The sequence below is a fragment of the Esox lucius genome, chromosome 16, assembly GCF_011004845.1.
Source record: "Esox lucius isolate fEsoLuc1 chromosome 16, fEsoLuc1.pri, whole genome shotgun sequence".
Classification (NCBI taxonomy): domain Eukaryota; kingdom Metazoa; phylum Chordata; class Actinopteri; order Esociformes; family Esocidae; genus Esox; species Esox lucius.
The window spans coordinates 17,219,633-17,236,922 of record NC_047584.1 but is presented as its reverse complement, the minus strand read 5'-3'; the positions used below and the strand labels follow the sequence as shown (position 1 = coordinate 17,236,922).

At 37.4% G+C, this 17,290-nt stretch overlaps 2 protein-coding genes across 3 annotated transcripts; one reads left to right on the top strand and one right to left on the bottom strand.

Moving 5' to 3' along the window:
• Positions 1-2,536: 2,536 nt before the first annotated feature.
• dlx1a (distal-less homeobox 1a) lies at positions 2,537-10,859 on the top strand. 2 transcript variants are annotated; one of them, XM_010879866.4, is made up of 5 exons: positions 2,537-4,276; positions 4,369-4,579; positions 6,542-7,133; positions 7,414-7,613; positions 8,135-10,859. In XM_010879866.4, exons 3-5 carry the CDS (start codon positions 6,821-6,823, stop codon positions 8,381-8,383), a joined length of 762 nt encoding a protein of 253 aa, XP_010878168.1. In that variant the 5' UTR covers positions 2,537-4,276; positions 4,369-4,579; positions 6,542-6,820; the 3' UTR covers positions 8,384-10,859. The 2 variants fall into 2 exon arrangements, with proteins under 2 accessions (XP_010878168.1, XP_010878167.1); XM_010879865.4 differs by having other exon boundaries at positions 6,534-7,133.
• A 3,802-nt stretch (positions 10,860-14,661) lies between these two features.
• Positions 14,662-16,758, bottom strand: dlx2a (distal-less homeobox 2a). The gene is made up of 3 exons (XM_010879867.3): positions 16,209-16,758; positions 15,915-16,099; positions 14,662-15,706 (listed from the first exon to the last, which is right to left on the bottom strand). The coding sequence occupies exons 1-3, from the start codon at positions 16,525-16,527 to the stop codon at positions 15,380-15,382; spliced, it is 831 nt and encodes a 276-aa protein (XP_010878169.1). The 5' UTR covers positions 16,528-16,758; the 3' UTR covers positions 14,662-15,379.
• Positions 16,759-17,290: the final 532 nt, after the last annotated feature.

The window sequence follows — 17,290 nt, the reverse complement described above, 5'->3', positions numbered from 1 at the left end:
CCTATCTCTTTCACTTTCATTCTGGTTCTTAAGATCATGAAAACCTCAAAGTTAATCACATTTTCCTCCCAATGTCTCTCTTTATGTAAAGTCTTGGATTTATTTTCTGAAGATTGAATGTCTGAATATTTGGATTCGCAGTTCTTTTTACTTCAAGCCAACAGATACAACTGTAAAACATCAAAAGTGTCAATGAAAGACTGGTTTCTTTTTATTTTAACTAAATTAAGTAACAGCCATATATTTCAAAGTTCTTTTTCTCCAGCTATACTTTCATGTAATTGGTCATTTAGTGGCCAATTTCAGGCGGCTTCGAGGCTTGCCACCACGGACTGACCACTGCTGGTGCAGTAATGGGGAGCAGCGTTTTACAGAGGCCACTGGGGGGGTTGCCACAGTGTGACCCTTAGCTTTTTAGATTCTCAGGTGAGGCAGCTGATCATCAGAGGCAAAGGGGCAGATGGACCTCCAATGTATAATTTCTCATGTCAAATAGTATCATACTGTTTTAATAAAGGATTCCACTAGCTGCTTTTGTTTAACTTGTTTTATTTCGGCTATGTCCATACAGATTTGAGTGCAGTATATGGCTATGAACACAATAAATAAGGTCCTTATATGAGCATTCTCCTCTTTCTCCATATGGAATCTCCTTGAAAGAGATGGAATATGGTAAGTCCGTCAATGAAATGTTTCTCAGTGTGCAGGTGTCCATTACTTGCAGTGTCTGGAGGCAATTATCTTTGCCTGATCTTCCAAGATTGATGTGGTACTCCACAAAAAAATTCCCCAAGCCAAGCCTTGGAAATACTCAGTCTTGTGAGAAAATAACAATGAAAATATTGTCTAAAAGTCATATTATATGCTTGGAAAAGCTGAAAATCACATTTTCTAAAGCTTGGATGAAAAACCTGCATATTTACTCAACCTTTGACAGATGCAATTTCGTGTATCATTTTCTCAAAAAGAAAAAAAGAGAAAAAAAACCCACAACAGTTGAGCAGTTGAGACCCTGCTATTTCCAATACAGATTTATAGAGACAGTGTTACTGCTTTGAGATTTTAGGAGCCGTGCAGTGCTTGTTTGGTGTAATCTTTTTCTTGATTGGAGTTTATCTAACTCTACATCAGGAAGTGTCTCAGACAGATGTGTGATGTAAGAGCAGAAACTCAGACTGACCCACAATGTGATTGCTTCTTTTTTCTTTTTTTTTTTACCCATGAGCAACTAGCCCAGCTTGGCTGCATGTCCCTCTGGAGCACTGGTTCCAGTCCTGCAAAGGCTATCGAAGAATAGGGTAGGACTTTGAGTCTGTAGTCAGCAGACACCTTCATCCCAATCTACGCACAGTGACGCGTGCATCCATTTTACATACGCTGATCCCAGTGAGAATCTAACTCATTACCTTTGAAAATAAATTAGAACATTTGAGTTATGTTTCATTTTAGGGAAGCCACACTGAGACTGAGGTCTGTTTCACAGAAAAACACATTAAAAACACATTCTTCATTAAAAAGATCCTCAACCAACCTCTTGAAATACCCTGGTAGCACAAATTCTTCCACATCTATAATCTGCCTCCATATGCATAATATTATGAATACTGTATGTTCATTACTCTGTTATACCGAATCCCAAAATAATTATGGACTGGTAAGGGTAATGGATAATGGAACTAAACTTGCTTTCTTGTTCAGATGTGACTCACTGCTCACTGACATTACAGATCACTAAATGTACATTACAATGAATGCTATTGAAATCTTGCTATACACTTGTTTCAACAGTTTCATATTTTAAAGGATGTCATTAATATGTCCTGCCTTGTGCTTTCTGTTTGAAATAAAGGTCAATTGGTCTATGGTAAAATGTCAAGCACACATCATCGTGTTATACACGTTTTCTAAACATAGAAGCATTTCTATAAAATATAATGACACCTCAACCTTATAGTTCAAACTATTTCTAAATGGCATAAGTCAGTATCTACACAGACTAACATTGGGTAAATCCAAATCAATTCACTTTTTGATGCTACAGTAGTTTGAACAGGAAAATAGACCTCTAAAGCTGACTTTGTGTCAGTACCCAGTGAAGCAACAAATTGCATGAACGCAAAGACCTACAAGGGCAGAGGAGGAATTAGGGGAAAGACTGTTCAGAGAATTTTCTCACATCGGATTTATCATATTTGTTCAGTCATCTTTATTAATCAAGGCATGTTTTAGACATCAATCAGATACACATCAATATTATTGGTACTCCAATAAAAGAAATGCATAAATGTAGACTACAATTAGGTTATTTTACTAACCTAATTGTAGATTAGTAAAGTAGACATTAGTTTGGAGTTAGTCTTTTTAAAATTCTGCAGAAGCTAGAATCAGCATGAATAATGAATACATTATTTGACAAAATATAAAGAATTGTATCACATACATTCACAATAAATTTAGAAATTTAAATACTTCTCAAGATTAATTTTATTAACATAGTACAATGTAAATGTTTTCAAAAGCTGCATTCTGTAATCAAAACAAGGACACACAAAACCCAGAAAACAGAGCACCTAGTTAACCACAGACCACAGACACAGAGATTGGAACCATTATTATTCAGATAAAAAAAATTTGACCTAGAAGGGATACAAATCAAGATCACATACCTTCTGTTGAATTTGTCAGTTTATGCAATCTAAAATAAAATATGCTGTTGAGACACAAAATGTTTCTCCTCTTCTTTGAATCACATAACTGTCCAACAAGTTATGACAACATTATTAACTAATGATACATTGAAAATTAGCTGAGCAGTGTATAGTAACCTCTTGTACATTTGACCATATCTGTGAGATCATAAGAAAATGTCACATGAACCCAATGTTTACCTCTGCAGTGGTCATCTTGGAGAGTCCAGTATATCAGCGTTACAAGTTGGTCAGACTTGCCATGGATAGCCGTGTCTCACTGCCTTCAACAGAGGAAATGTAATTAAATGGAGTATCCTGTGCCACCAATAACAGTAATTAATCATTCACATTTACTCACATTATATCCTGGACCTTGTACAGTCTGAAGAACAGAATGAATTTAGCTAGTCCCATAGGAGCTGAGATCTATAAGAAACTAATTTTTTCCAAAAGCCACATCATTAATATTTGGCAGCTTAAAATGCAGGTTGGCAGGGGGGCAGTTACAGAGGGGTTTCCATTAGGGGGCTGAAATGAAGACTGGGACATTTCAGGCCCTGTCCCGTTCCACCTTCCAGCCTCTGCACTGGCTGCTAACCCTCAGGTGAAGTACAGCAGGTGTTAAAACACACTCAGCCATAGAGCTACTCATTGCTAATGAGTCCTGTCTCCTTAAACTCTCTCTGATGCTTCCATGCATATAGGGCTTTATTTTCTGCGTCCTAGTTAGATCACTGCCATGATTGCAAATGCAGATGAAAAAATCCTTTAAGACTGACCACTATAATGAAACTTCACCTGGAGGAGCGCTGAATGAAAAGACTAAGGCATGTCCTTAATTGCTTCTTCAAGTAGTGTTTTAACATACTGTGATATGTATTACTTTGTATACCAGTTAGTTTGAATCTAGCAAAATTGAGCAAAATATATATATTTTGTGTGGTTGTTCTTAATCAAAATATTGGTTTAAAATAAGTAATTCGTTGGACACATTAAAGTAAATTGAATATTTGCCCTGTCTGAGAATTGTGGGCATATTCAAAGAAAATCTTATTGTAAACATAGTGAATACAGTGACATTTGAGAAGAGCATTTTACTAGTAAAGGCTGGTTATGTTTGCAATTTTCTTCAGAGAAACTGTGATTCCACCTCTTTATAATGCCTTTCTAGTAATTAAACACGTTTTCTATGTTAAGGGTCTGAAATGTAGGCTATAGGCCTTTTGCAGAACACGCATGTTCATCTTCAGTTTGCAGATACTATCGCCGGGAAATAATGACAGTTATCAGTCGCACCCACCAAGTGCCCATAAAAATCGGTCCTCTGTTCTGGAAGATGATAATTATTGGTTGTACTACTATTATCATTTTCGCTGGTGATAGAGGAACCCTTGAAGTATTTTTCGAATGTAATTCCAGATATAAATTACTTGAAATTGGGCAATTTTAAAAGAGAGAAGTGCAGTTTTCCTTATGAGCGTAATATATTATAGAATTCTTCAAAACCAAGATATCCACTGTCAGATGCACATCGCAGACTTTATTGCTAACTATGATGTCAGCTTTCGCATTTTAAAAACACATTCGTAAGTTGCATGTTCAGCTTTGATTTCAATTATGCCTAATTAGGTTGATAATCACTGTGACGGAATTTAACTGCCTTTAATTTGTTATTCAGGTGGAGATTTTGAGCTGCCGGGGAACAGTGGTATTTCTGCTTTCCGTTCATCCACAGCAGACGGACTCAATAACATTGAAAAGTAAAATGAAGATCTGTATATTTGCTGCTTCTTCGTCACCAGCAATAAGTGGTGCACAATGGAATTTTTCTGATCTCCGATATTGGAGATGTATTTTCTTTTTTTCCATCACCTGATTTTCGATATTAAGTAAGTGCATATAATGCCTAATCGTGTTAACAATTAATCTAAATGTTGATTGAAATGTGTAGATCACGTATTTTAGGTTACAGTCAAGTGATCAACCTGCATGTCGTGTGATATGGACCAGCTGTTTTTTTAATGTTTTTTTTTCTTCGAAAACTGAACCTATAATAAAGGGAAACAGCTATACTCTTTAGTCAGTAGTCAGTTCAGTTCAATTAAACGTTCTCGGAAAATCATTGTTCAATGTCTATAGGCTACTGTCTTAATAGGAAACTGACCGCACCCCCCTAAACCTCGCATGGAATTATATGAATTGATGGAGGCTATGTTTAATATCAGATTGTATGACGATTTAACTGGCCTTCGTTGTTGTGTTATAGAGCACATCAACATGTTTTGTCGATTTACTCATTAACTTGAAATGAATGACTAAACAATATCTAGGCCGATGTATTTATCAACGGCTCTAGTATGATGGCGTTTTCTGGAACAAGCTGTACAGATGAGGTGATATATATATGCCCGGATGACTTTGGCTACACTATAGATCTGCATGGTCGCTCGGTCCATACAGCTACATTATTATATCAGCTATTCACTTTTCATTAATCACAACTAAGGGATTGCATGAATTGTGAAAGCTAGGCATTAAGGTCAGCCAAAAGACCGCACAATCTGAAAAAAGCGAACATATTGAAGTTCTACTTCTTTTGAAAAGAAAAAAAGATTAAGTAGTAGGCCAAAATGAGAAATGTTTGTCTTTTCATCGATGTATATATACAGGTGAAATCTGTATATAGGTATATATATTTCTGTATATGTATATACATGTGTAAGTAGTCTTACCCGTGTAATAACAAAATTGCAAATCCCCTAATGTTTTGTTTAATACTATGCTTCATAATGTATATACATAGAGTATTGTTTTGTAAAGTACTGAAGCAGCAGCATCATGGTTACAATGATATATCCCTTACCGAGAACAGTCAACAGAATTGTATAAATAAGGCCAAACGGTTTGTTATATTATAAGCAACTTCGATGAATTTAGTTTTTGGGCATGGAATCACTGCTCATGTGGCGAATAGAGAAATAAAAAGCTATTTCGATATATGTTGCAGAGACAGACCAAGAGGTTGAACAAATATCCAGTTGGAAAACATTTTTTATTTCTACAACATTATATTTACGCTTGTAACATAAGCCAGTTAATGCTTAATCGTATAAATTCAACCAGGTATACTTTGCTCCGATAATTGAGATCACGAGCCATTGCAAGTGTTAAATATATGGCTAATTATGCGTATGAAAATTAAACATCAGTGTTATGCTAATTCAGCTTGCTTCAGCTGCGGCTCAGCGCACTTGAGACGGGCATTTAATCAAATAGACCTGTGAGTTATACGTCTACGCATGTGAACACCAAAAGACACTATAAATAAAGAGCAACGATAATCTATCAGTTTGTTTTGAGAAATTGAAAAATAAAATAAAAATAAATTCTGTTAGGCTATAGCCTATACATTTATGTCTCAACAGTTATCAGATAATTTTTTTCTTGTAATGATTAATTTGTATGAAATAGTTGTTAAATAATAACACTCTAATACAGACTGTATTTTAATGTTTGAATTAACAGGATATAACAATAGCATATGGTTGATAACACTGACTAATATTAGAAACAAGTGCATTATTATTATTATTACTAGTAGTACTAGTAATAATAATAATTGCATTATTAACATTATTATTATCGTTGGTATTTTATTGCCGTTTTAATTATTTTAATGTTATGTTTTTATCAAATAGGCTCACTTCAACAGTGTTACTTTTTTCAAAGCCGTCCTTTTGTATTTTGGTTATAGTTTTCTTATGGCTCTCCCTGCTACCTAAGCACTGTTTTAATAAACTGACATCTCAGAGCTGAATCTCAGGTTTTGTTGTTTTTCTTGAGTTTATCAGGTCCTTCGGACCCTACCCGCGGATCGCCAATCGGCATCATTCTTGGATACAGTGGACCAATCAGCGACCATCTTTGATGAATATTCATGAATCCCCGATTCAAACCTTTGAGCGAGTTTGTCTAGATCCACTGCATCATACGTAGACTTTTCACAGACACAAACTACATTTTCTTATGAATGGAAAGAGAAAAAATCTGTACTGCTTAAATTGGGATCCATCCTTCACTGAGATCATAGAAGAAAACAAAAAAGGAAGAGGAGAGATCCGCCAGAAGAGATGACAATGACTACAATACCAGAAGGTCTTAATAGCCCTGTCTCAGGAAAACCCGTTTTCATGGAATTTGGGCCACCGAGTCAACAAATGTCGCCTTCCTCAATGTCTCACGGACACTATTCCATGCACTGTTTACATTCTTCTGGTCATACTCAACATGAGAACTCGTACAGTCCAGCCTCATCATTTCCTAGATCTTTAGGTTATCCATACGTCAACTCTGTCGGCAGCCATTCCTCAAGTCCATATCTCAATACAGTGCAGTCGTACCAAAACAGCTCGGCACTAACACAGACACGGTTAGAAGACACAGGTAAGCTTTAAACTTCATGTTTCATGCCTATAAGTTTATTAGAAACTTTTGGTTGTGTTTTTCGGTCCAGCAAGCAAACGTTGTATTGGAAAAGCAACGCGGATGTTGGGGTATTAGGGTCGGTAATTATTTATTGCGTAATGCTATAAACAATGTATGCAATTAAGGGTAATTATACCTAAACTACTGCCTGTAAAACTTGCACTGTGATGCTCATTGCTGTGCAGCGAAGTTGGCGAGTTGTCTCCTGATTAATTTAGCTATTTTCTCCGGTTCTCAGCACCAGAGACAGAGAAGAACACAGTTGTAGAAGGCGGAGAGGTGCGGTTCAACGGAAAAGGGAAAAAGATTCGCAAACCAAGGACTATCTATTCCAGTCTTCAGCTACAAGCTCTAAACAGAAGATTTCAACAAACTCAGTATTTGGCACTGCCAGAAAGAGCTGAGCTCGCAGCTTCGCTGGGTCTCACGCAAACACAGGCAAGTAAACGTTTTTTTCACTTTTGAATACATATAGTTTAATGCACTTTTGATCAGATAAACAATTGTAGGGCACTTAATGACAATGGCTATTTATTATATATGTTTTGTCACGTTACAGGCCACTGTCCTTGTGTTTGTCAGTATATATTTGGTTCTTATTGAATATTTTGAAATGATTTATCATCATGCAGATGTTCTATGAAAAGGCTCTCAAGTATTTCTCGGTACGGCCTGTGAACGCACTTACTTCTTTGGAGCAATGTTTTGGAACTCCTGTTATTATTCGTAGCTTAATTGTGAAGTGTTCTGCAAGAATTAATGAATTACTTGTTCGTTATTTGGAACATAACCAACAAACAATGACATCAATGAGGATGAGTCAATGTCCCATGGACATGTTGGGAAGACATTTAGTAGCGTATGTTGTTAAAACATTATTTTAACATTCCAAGTTGTATATACTGCTGACCTATATTTTCTAGCTATCTAATCCTAACCGTGATTCTCTCTCTCTTAAGGTAAAGATTTGGTTTCAAAATAAACGATCGAAGTTCAAGAAACTCATGAAACAAGGTGGTGGCACAATTGACACCAACGCTTTGGCCAATGGTCGCGGACTTTCGACTGGCTCCCCGGCAGCACCGGTTTGGAGCTCACCCATCACGGTGAAAACATCTGTGGGTGCACCAGGTTCTTACATTCCAAGTTATACCTCATGGTATCCAACTGCACACCAAGAGTCTATGCAGCAACCGCAACTCATGTGAACATAACTGTGAGCTGATAGACCTGCCCCGCCCACTGTACCGCCATGGCCCATATCAGGAGATTTTGGGTCAACTACCCAGCGTGGCCTAGCACTGGCCAGCTGCAGCCATGCACAGAAATCCGGAGTTTGCTCCAAAAGTTGCCAGGTGACATAGCGGCCCTCCTCGCATCGACCGACCGCTCCGCGAACAGCCTGGGAGAGGAGAGACTGAAAAGGCATCGTCTGCGCCTAAGGGCTAGAAGTACTTTTATGTCCAAGACAGACACCGGAAATTGTTATGAAAAATGGGTCCTCAAGCTGCTGTAATTATCTTTTGTGACATTTTTATAGGCCATGTGTTAAAGTAAATATATTGAGCTGTAACAAGTCAGTGAGAGTATATTTATGTATCCTATGTTTGATTTTAATATTTGCTAGATTTCTAATCCCTATGATGATAAAAAATAAGCCTGATATCGCGTGTAACCAAGGCTTAGCAAATGGCCACTTCAATGAAAGTCAACATGGTGATTTGACCATGAACTTAAACCTAGCATTTAAACAGACGAAACTACCATTGGTCTATAATGTACTTTTATATTATTAGTTAAAAATTAGTCGTTTTGATGAGCATGGAATCGAGTTGCACGCGCTATAGCGCCAGCCACATATTTCTACCATGCTGTTTATGTGTTAATTTAAGTTAAATTATTTACTTTTTTCTGTATGTTTATTTAATATGCAGGTGTGTTTGACTTACAAAACGACAACAACGAGTTGTTTATTCTGCACTATTGCAAGCAAAACTCCTCTTCGACTACGGAGCCCCAAACGTTATGTGAACAATCTTAAATAACAGTTATTTCATGCGAAGAGAATTAAGATCATCCTGAAGTTGAAAACATGGTTTGTCATTGTTTGTTATGAGTTGCGCGGGCGGATGTACATAAAGACAAGAAATAATAGGACATTTTCAGCTTTGGTTTGTGCTGTAATCGATAGGCTACCTTGTGAAATAGGATTTTTATGTGTTCATTAGGGTGAATGTATTTAGCTGTCTATAGAAATATTTAGTTTTGTATTGATTACTTTAATTTATTGCTTTGGTTTATTGAAGGTATGTACATAATGTTGGAAACAGTAAAACTATGATTTCAAATGATTGTGTCAGAATATTTACAATGGGGTGTAGGCAGTAAACCACGTTAAAAAAAATATTAATCGAATGGCGCTGTCCTCATAGTGAGGTGGTAAATATTAAAAACATAAAATAATCCGTATGACAAGTCCATGTAAGCCTGCGTTATGACAGCTTTGCACCGGTTAGATGCACTGTGATGAAATAAAGCAAACCTAAGTGGTTATTCATTTGTATCAGCACTATATGCAACACTGGCTGTATGCTTAAGTTATGATTACCCACATTTAGCCACGAATATATAAATATAATTGTCAACGTTTTTGGAAATATCAGGGCTTAATCAATAGGCCTATCAGCTTTTCGTAATCTCTTGTGAGTGCTGGGCATTGTCGCGTTAGAGACGTGTCAATTCAAACCTCACTCGACTAATCATGTGTCGGTTTCTATAACATTATCATTCCTTCAACAATATGGTGCTTGTTTCTTTTCATTTTAATTTAACCGCTATAAGCTCCTTTCTACTTATCTGTGGTTCCAACAAACCTCGTTTTCACCCATGAATAGAGGAGAGAGCAATGGTGTGTGTTAAGTGAATAATTGGGCTATGAGGCAGGTGCTGCGAAAAGACTGGTTGGTTGAGGAGTTGGGGGTGAGGGAGGTGGTTTAAATGTAGATAAGTAAAAGTGAAAAGTTCAAAGGGGCTCTTGTTTGGGGTTGATGGTTTAACTGCGCTTTTACAGAAAATTCTGAAGCACCCGATGAGCTGAGGAAAGGACCAATTGAGGGAAAACACTACAGGCCTACCATAGACAATATATTGCAAATATCATGTCGTGCACGCACCCGTACACACCCAGTCGTCTGTTTTATAAATATTAGGCCTATAGCCCTACATCCTTTCGAATTACAGGAATATACAAATATCCGTCTTATTGTGGCATACTTCGGGCATGGAAAAAATATACTGCGGAAAATTGACCTCATTTTAATAATTAATGAAAAGGTTTTATTAGCTGATTTCCATAGTGCATATACAGACACGCACATATGTAGGTGCATGTCTGTATGTGGGCGCAGATGAGGGAGTAAAGGCTTTACATGAATATTAAAATATCAGTGTTAACTGATTAAGCTGACAAATTTGACAATTTCTGAGACCTGTAGAGATGCTCTCTTGGTGCTGGCATAGAGAAGAAAATCCCTTGAGAAAACTACAGCAATAATGTTGTCAACTCACCGTCACAAATTGCCCTTAACGTTTTGACACATGTATTTATGTCTATTGATTTCGTTTTTCGGATTTAAAGTTTCACAACAAGTAAACTAACAATCTGACCACATTGCTGATATTAAAGTCCCCATTAACTAAGATATTGTTATTATAATGATAATTATGATTGGCCTATTGTGTGTTTTCTTACTTTTCTTCTTTTATTATTATTATTATGTGGCAGGGAAAGGAGACCAAATAAACGTAGGTAATGTATTAATTTTTCAAAAGGTTGTCTTTAACTAATTAGGCATATTACGCATAACACATCATTTACATTTTTCAAAATCAATAATAGTATAGGCTAACCCGTGTGCCTTTCAGTTTTGTCCTTGTGTAAAAATCAATCGTTATGTTTTCCCCATTAACTTTGTATTAGTAATATTATTAAGGAGTATGGTTGGCCTGGAAATAATATATCTTAAAATGTAAAACGTGATTTTCTGCAACATACATCTCCTCTCCCTGTAACACCGAAAGTAAAAGCGCAGCTGCACATCCAAGAGGGTCAGTGCTATTTCACTGTATTCTCCCCTTGATTACGAGCCGAGCCCATCAAACCCAACATAATTACAGTAATTTCGCCCTTATTTATTCTAATGCAGTTTCCCATCTCTGGGGTAATTATGAGCAATTTTTTCGCACGGGGAATCTTTCAGCGTTAACAAAAGAGATAGCACTGAAAGAAATTTGCTGCGCAATGAAAAAATTGAAATAGGTGAGCTGCCATCTCGTCGCTGTTTCCTTACATAAGGCAGGCAAATTGCTTGCAGGTGTAGGCCTATAGCGCGGGCTTGTCTACGCGAAGACGGTTGAAAATTAGCAGAGCACAATGTAAAAGTAATGAAAGCAGCAGCTAAATTATAGAACTAGAGGAGCTTTATTGTATACCCTGTCCATTTCGATTCCATAGGCTGTAGCAACCATTTCCTTATAGTCAGTCGTACCATAAAATGGTAAGTAGCCCATTGACTGAAATAATGATCGCGAATCGTTGATTTTTCAATCTTCCTATACGTTTATAATATGTTAAGTCCCATATACAGACGTTCATAACAATAAATTAACTCGACAAGAAGATATTATGTAATGGCCAAAATAACTGTCTTGCCTAATCTCTCTTGGTTATTTTGCTAGAATAGAGTTTTACTGCATAATTGTTGTATGATCATACTAGTTGTCAGTTTCAAAAATGAAATGTAGCCTATGATAAATGTGCTGTCCATTGTAATTGAAAATAGATGTGTAATATTTTAAGCGAAACAGTTATTACACATATTCGTTTGTTTGCTATAGCCTTAACAACGTGTCTGTATTAAACTATCAATCAATGGAATCTTGGAGCATAAGAAGCAGGCTATCCAACCCCCGCCAGCCCTCCCCCACGTCCCCAAAAAAACAAAAAACGTAACAAAAAAAAAAAAGAAAAGAAACGAAACGAGGACATCAAATGACAAACGTAAAATAAATTTACATACATACTTACCTTAGTCTCTGAAAAATAACCACGCAGACTCTTTGTCACCATTCAAAGATTCCCTTATTAAGACAAGCAAATAACTGAGAACAACATCCTGAAGCATGGGCATACTGAAGGTTGAGAGCTTGAATCCCATAAACTGTTGCCCATGCAGTATTAAGTGCTATAACAGCACAGCTCGGAATATGACTGAACATTTCTGCTTTATTTCCCCTCTTTATAGCTGATGGAAAAAATGTTAGATTATTAGCATAAATGTTTACTCCTCATTACGCTGATGACATTGTGCACTCGAGATCTTGGTCCTAATCTTTGGGGAAATTATGAGTAATTTTAAAAAATTTAAAGCAGCAGTTACCATGCAATTCAGGCTAATTCTGCGTAGGCTCCACACGGATATAATTATAGTCGAGTCAAGATGGCATGCTAAAAACTATGCATTGATATTCCCATTTATTGTGTAAATACAACTTTGACAATGTTGATGCTTGAAATAGCTGGAAATTGTCTAGCGCAAAAAGTACAGCCCATATTAGGGCATCTAAAATTGCGAAGAATTATAATGTAATTGCAGGCTTTCAGATCGGAAAGCCAGAATGCACAAACTAGAGCAAATGTGGATGAAATTACACATCAGGGTATACATTAGGACACGGTTATGGCATTTTCAAGATGCCTACCGGATTCCGGAAGTATAAAGCCACATCAATGCTAATCCACGAAATATAGACGTAGATGTTTGGGGCACTGAGACATGTCGTGGTAGTGATTTCATTTACCATTGTGTGGAACTTGGCATATATGAGGGAGGGAAATAAGTTAATTCAATCAGTCAGATATAGTCAGCATTGACCCCGAGCTTCCAAAAATTTAAATGTATTGTGACAGAGAATAGATTGGCAAACGTTTCAATGTGAGCTAAAGGGACGTTCTCTGTCAGCCTCTCCGAAGGAGGTGAATTAATAAATTTTAATATGAAGAGATTAAACCTATCCGGGGAAACCGTTAAACGTACGAATATACATGCACATTAAACCCGCACCATCTCAGTGCGTTCTAAATATATCTTACTAAAGCACCTCTTATTAAGGATATATATGTGCAGATGTATAAGCATCGCCTATACCGGTATTCACCATAGTCTACATCCAAATGTGTGTTATATTGTTTTTTTCTCTACAGGATCACTCAACGTGGTAGGCCTGTTATCCCAAGGGAGTCCTCGTATCAAGATAAAGCAACAACCGCCCCAGGGAGAATGTTCCATCTTGTAATGTGGCAATCACTGACAAGGTACATCCTTATTATGCAAAACGATTCCACTTTATGTGGCTTATGATCACTCATCCATAAAAAGCACGGGTCGACGTGATGAGCAGATGATCAAAGCTGGGAAACGATTGTCCAATAGGCTACATACTGAGAGGTCATGTGCACCGTCACAAAAAGGCCTTTGGAGAACTAGGTGGGTATATGTTTTAGGGGAATATAATAGAAATAATCATAATGATAAAATGCAGAAGAACAAGCTTTAAGAAAATCTCTATTTTATCCATACATTTCGTAACAGAAGCTCAAGTAGCCTGGATATCATTTTGCTAAGATTGGTATCTGATAAACCTGTAAAAAATGTTTTAAATAATGTTGTTGACTATAATGTCTACATGGTAAAATCTAATTCCGGCCGTTCCTCTCATAAGCACGGATCAGTAGGGCCTTGTGTTGTGTGAGTGAACAAGATGTGAGAAATGTTTCCATGTTGTTTAGCTTCAGGCGGTCTTGGGACTAGTTTTTTTGTTCGGGCTGAGTTCATAAAATGTCTGGAGAGCGGCGCTCTGACTCCAGAGAGTCTGAAAGGTTGAGCTCAGTCATACGCCCTCATCTTCCCTTTCGCATGCCAAGGCGTGTTGCGTGCCTTGGAATACTCCAGCGCTCTCCGCGCCTCAGGCACACTGTCTCCGCTCTGTTAATCTAGTCTTTAACAGGTTCTCCGAATTTTACCAAACGAGATTAATTTAACGCGTCTATTAAACTTCAGACGATACAATTACTAAAGAATACAAATGCATAACCAAATAGTATTTTAATGTGCGCTGTAGGCTAAGACCCCCAAAACCGTGTCGAGCTACCTCGCGATGATTACGATTTGTGAGTTTAAATTATCAATAAATGTACTCGTTCAGTAACTTGTATTTTAATGGACCCGAACACTTCAGTTGTTGTGCTACATAAGGGAGTATACAGGTTTCTTCTCAGTAGACTAATTCAGAAAGCTCCATTATGGTTCTACATACGTAAAAAACAACGGGCTAAACTTGAATGCAAAATAAAATCAACTTCTCCCTTTGAAGGCTATGCTAATTTCTTAATTCCCTTAAAATTTAGAAAAACACAATTTGCACAAAAAACTTTTATTTAAATAAAGTCTGATCATATAAAGGAAACACTGCTAACCATAACAATAAATTAAAGACAATATACCATTAAAATGTTATAGAAGTTAATTTGAATATGGGACAATCAGTAGCTTACGAAGGATAAGAAGGTATTTGTCCCAAAATAAAAAAAATAATGACAGAACGACATAACAAAATAATGTGTTGAAATATGCACAGACAAATCCTCAAACTTACCTTATATTTACAAAAGAAAATCATTTTAAAGAGTAGGCCTTTAGACATCCGTGTACATGTAAAATTTTTCGATATGGTTCAACAAAACTGAGGTCATTTTCAAAAGGCACGATACATTTGAAAATTGTGCTACATATGTGACAGTTGTTCACATCTTGCAATCAACTTTTTACTTGCAGTGATGCAGAAGTAACGCCCGCGCGTAAAAGCATCTTACTCTCTGATTGCTTTGGATATTAGTGGTTGATTTATACATATTATCCATTAAAATAAACACAATAAATAAATACAAAAATAACTGTTAAAATCTGAAAAGTTTGCCATTTGCCGGTGTGTACACGGTAACATTTAGAATTTCCACGAGCACCTGGAACCTATAAGTGAAGTTGACCAAAGTTAACCGTAATGTTCACTTGACTAGGTCTGTCAAAATATAGAAGTAACTTTTTTTTTCTGTTTCACCAGTATCCTCCGAGTAAGAGTCAGTTGTATTAAAATATTGTCCCGGCGCTCAAGGCGGCATTGTGATGGTGCTGGACAAGGGGGCCAGCCTGAAGATGTGTTGCAGAGTTCGTTGATGAGTACCAAGAATAGTTTGCCAAAAAAGAAGGTGCAGTCGTATTTGGAGGGCTGCTGCTCTGAGGTAAACTAGAGTTTACATTATTCATTCTTTGATTCTGTGGAAAGTCCCAGGCTGTGACGGGTGAAGAGTTGCAGGGGGGAGAATCGCTGGAGGCCACATGTTGTTCAGGGGGGATTTCTCCACTTTTCCACAACTTCTTGAACTTGGAGCGACGGTTCTGGAACCAGATTTTCACCTAAAAAGGAACACATTGTTACTATTGTTCTAAAGCGTATTTTAAAACCTATCACAACCAAGTCAGTAAGTCAACTATAAACAACAAATGCTGGATAACTATCAATATATGTCAAGCCTAGCCAGGTATCCTGATCATGGCTATAAAATATGCACCGATTAATATAGATTTGAAAGCAACTGATGCGTTAGAGATGCACTACACAAACCTGTGTTTGTGTAAGGCCCATTGAGGCTGCCAACTCGGCTCGCTCTGGTAAAGCCAAGTATTGTGTCTTTTGAAATCTCCGTTGAAGGGCGGCCAGTTGGAAGCTTGAATAGATAGTTCGAGGTTTTCGGACCTTCTTTGGTTTTCCATTCACCATTCGGATTTCAGGTTCACTTTCTTCTTTCTCTGAGAAATATTTAAGAACAATAATTGGAAACGCGTAACATTTTGGTCTTAACAGGATTTAGCCTTCACATAAAACATATGAATAAGAAAACATTGAAACGGTATTTACCTGGATCCGTTGGAGTCGGCGAAGAACTCGAACCATAGGAGCCGTAGCTGCCATACGAGGAGTTAAAACCAAGGTCGTATGATTTGGTATTGTATTGAACGCCGCTCATACCGCTGCTGTTGTACTGGTAAGTCCCGAGTTGGCCATATGGGGACCCTCCGCAGTGTCCCGGCTGTTGGCTATTGTAAAAGCTGCTGTCCGTCGCCGTCGATACTGGTAGAGTTGGAGACTCCTGCGACTTGTGTAAGCTGTGGTAACTGTTCGAGGTAATCTGGTTAGAATGCATATCTGTATTTAGACTGTCAAAAACTTCAGTCATCGTATTGGTAAAGTTGTGACGGCAAATGTGGTGGAAGAAATGCAATTGAAAAAGTCAATTTGCAATGAATGATTAAATCTCGTGGATTAAATTAGTTTTGAGTGTAAAATGGCATCCCCATGAACAGCCAAAAAACGACGAAGGTGTGTCCCTCTCACAGTGGTCTGTGATTGTCTGCTACCTAGGATGCTAGCGGGCGGGCATTTATCCAGTATCACGTGGGAGGCAGAGCTGGTATATCTGAGGCAGCCAATGAGTACAGGATGTCTGTCTGACAACTATACTGGAGTATTGCAGAGTATCAATTTAATTATCCCGCACGTTGGCCCTGCGTGGATTGAAAACTAACAAAATACAGGCCCATTAATACACTTCTACAGCCTAGGTTTAGAACATGATATTAAATCAAATGTATTATCACACTTGGATGATATTCATCTGTTGTAGAGAAAGTTGCTATTAGAAAGAAATCTGGAAGCACAAACATACATTTCAAAACTGCGTAAAATTTCGCAACGTTTACCTGTGACTGCGCCATTTAAGCACGCATGTCTGTATTATAGAAGTAGACTCTAGCGGAGAAGAAATTCTGTGTATAGGGACATGGTTTAATATTTTATTTGTTAGACACAAATATAGTTTTTGTTATTGATAAAATGTATTGTAACGATACGGAAAACAAGCATCTGTGCTCCACTGTCTGCGCTAAATGTATATATGCACAAAAAGCCCAGCACGCACGCGCGCACACAGACACACACAC

Excerpts from the sequence above, each read along its gene's own strand:
- dlx2a (XM_010879867.3), bottom strand. The coding sequence starts at position 16,527 with ATGACTGAAGTTTTTGACAGTCTAAATACAGATATGCATTCTAACCAG. Across the intron at positions 16,100-16,208 it reads GCCGACTCCAACGGATCCAG|AGAAAGAAGAAAGTGAACCT; the intron begins GTAAATACCGTT and ends AATATTTCTCAG. Across the intron at positions 15,707-15,914 it reads TGGGCCTTACACAAACACAG|GTGAAAATCTGGTTCCAGAA; the intron begins GTTTGTGTAGTG and ends GTTCCTTTTTAG.
- dlx1a (XM_010879866.4), top strand. The coding sequence starts at position 6,821 with ATGACAATGACTACAATACCAGAAGGTCTTAATAGCCCTGTCTCAGGA. Across the intron at positions 7,134-7,413 it reads GACACGGTTAGAAGACACAG|CACCAGAGACAGAGAAGAAC; the intron begins GTAAGCTTTAAA and ends TCCGGTTCTCAG. Across the intron at positions 7,614-8,134 it reads TGGGTCTCACGCAAACACAG|GTAAAGATTTGGTTTCAAAA; the intron begins GCAAGTAAACGT and ends CTCTCTCTTAAG.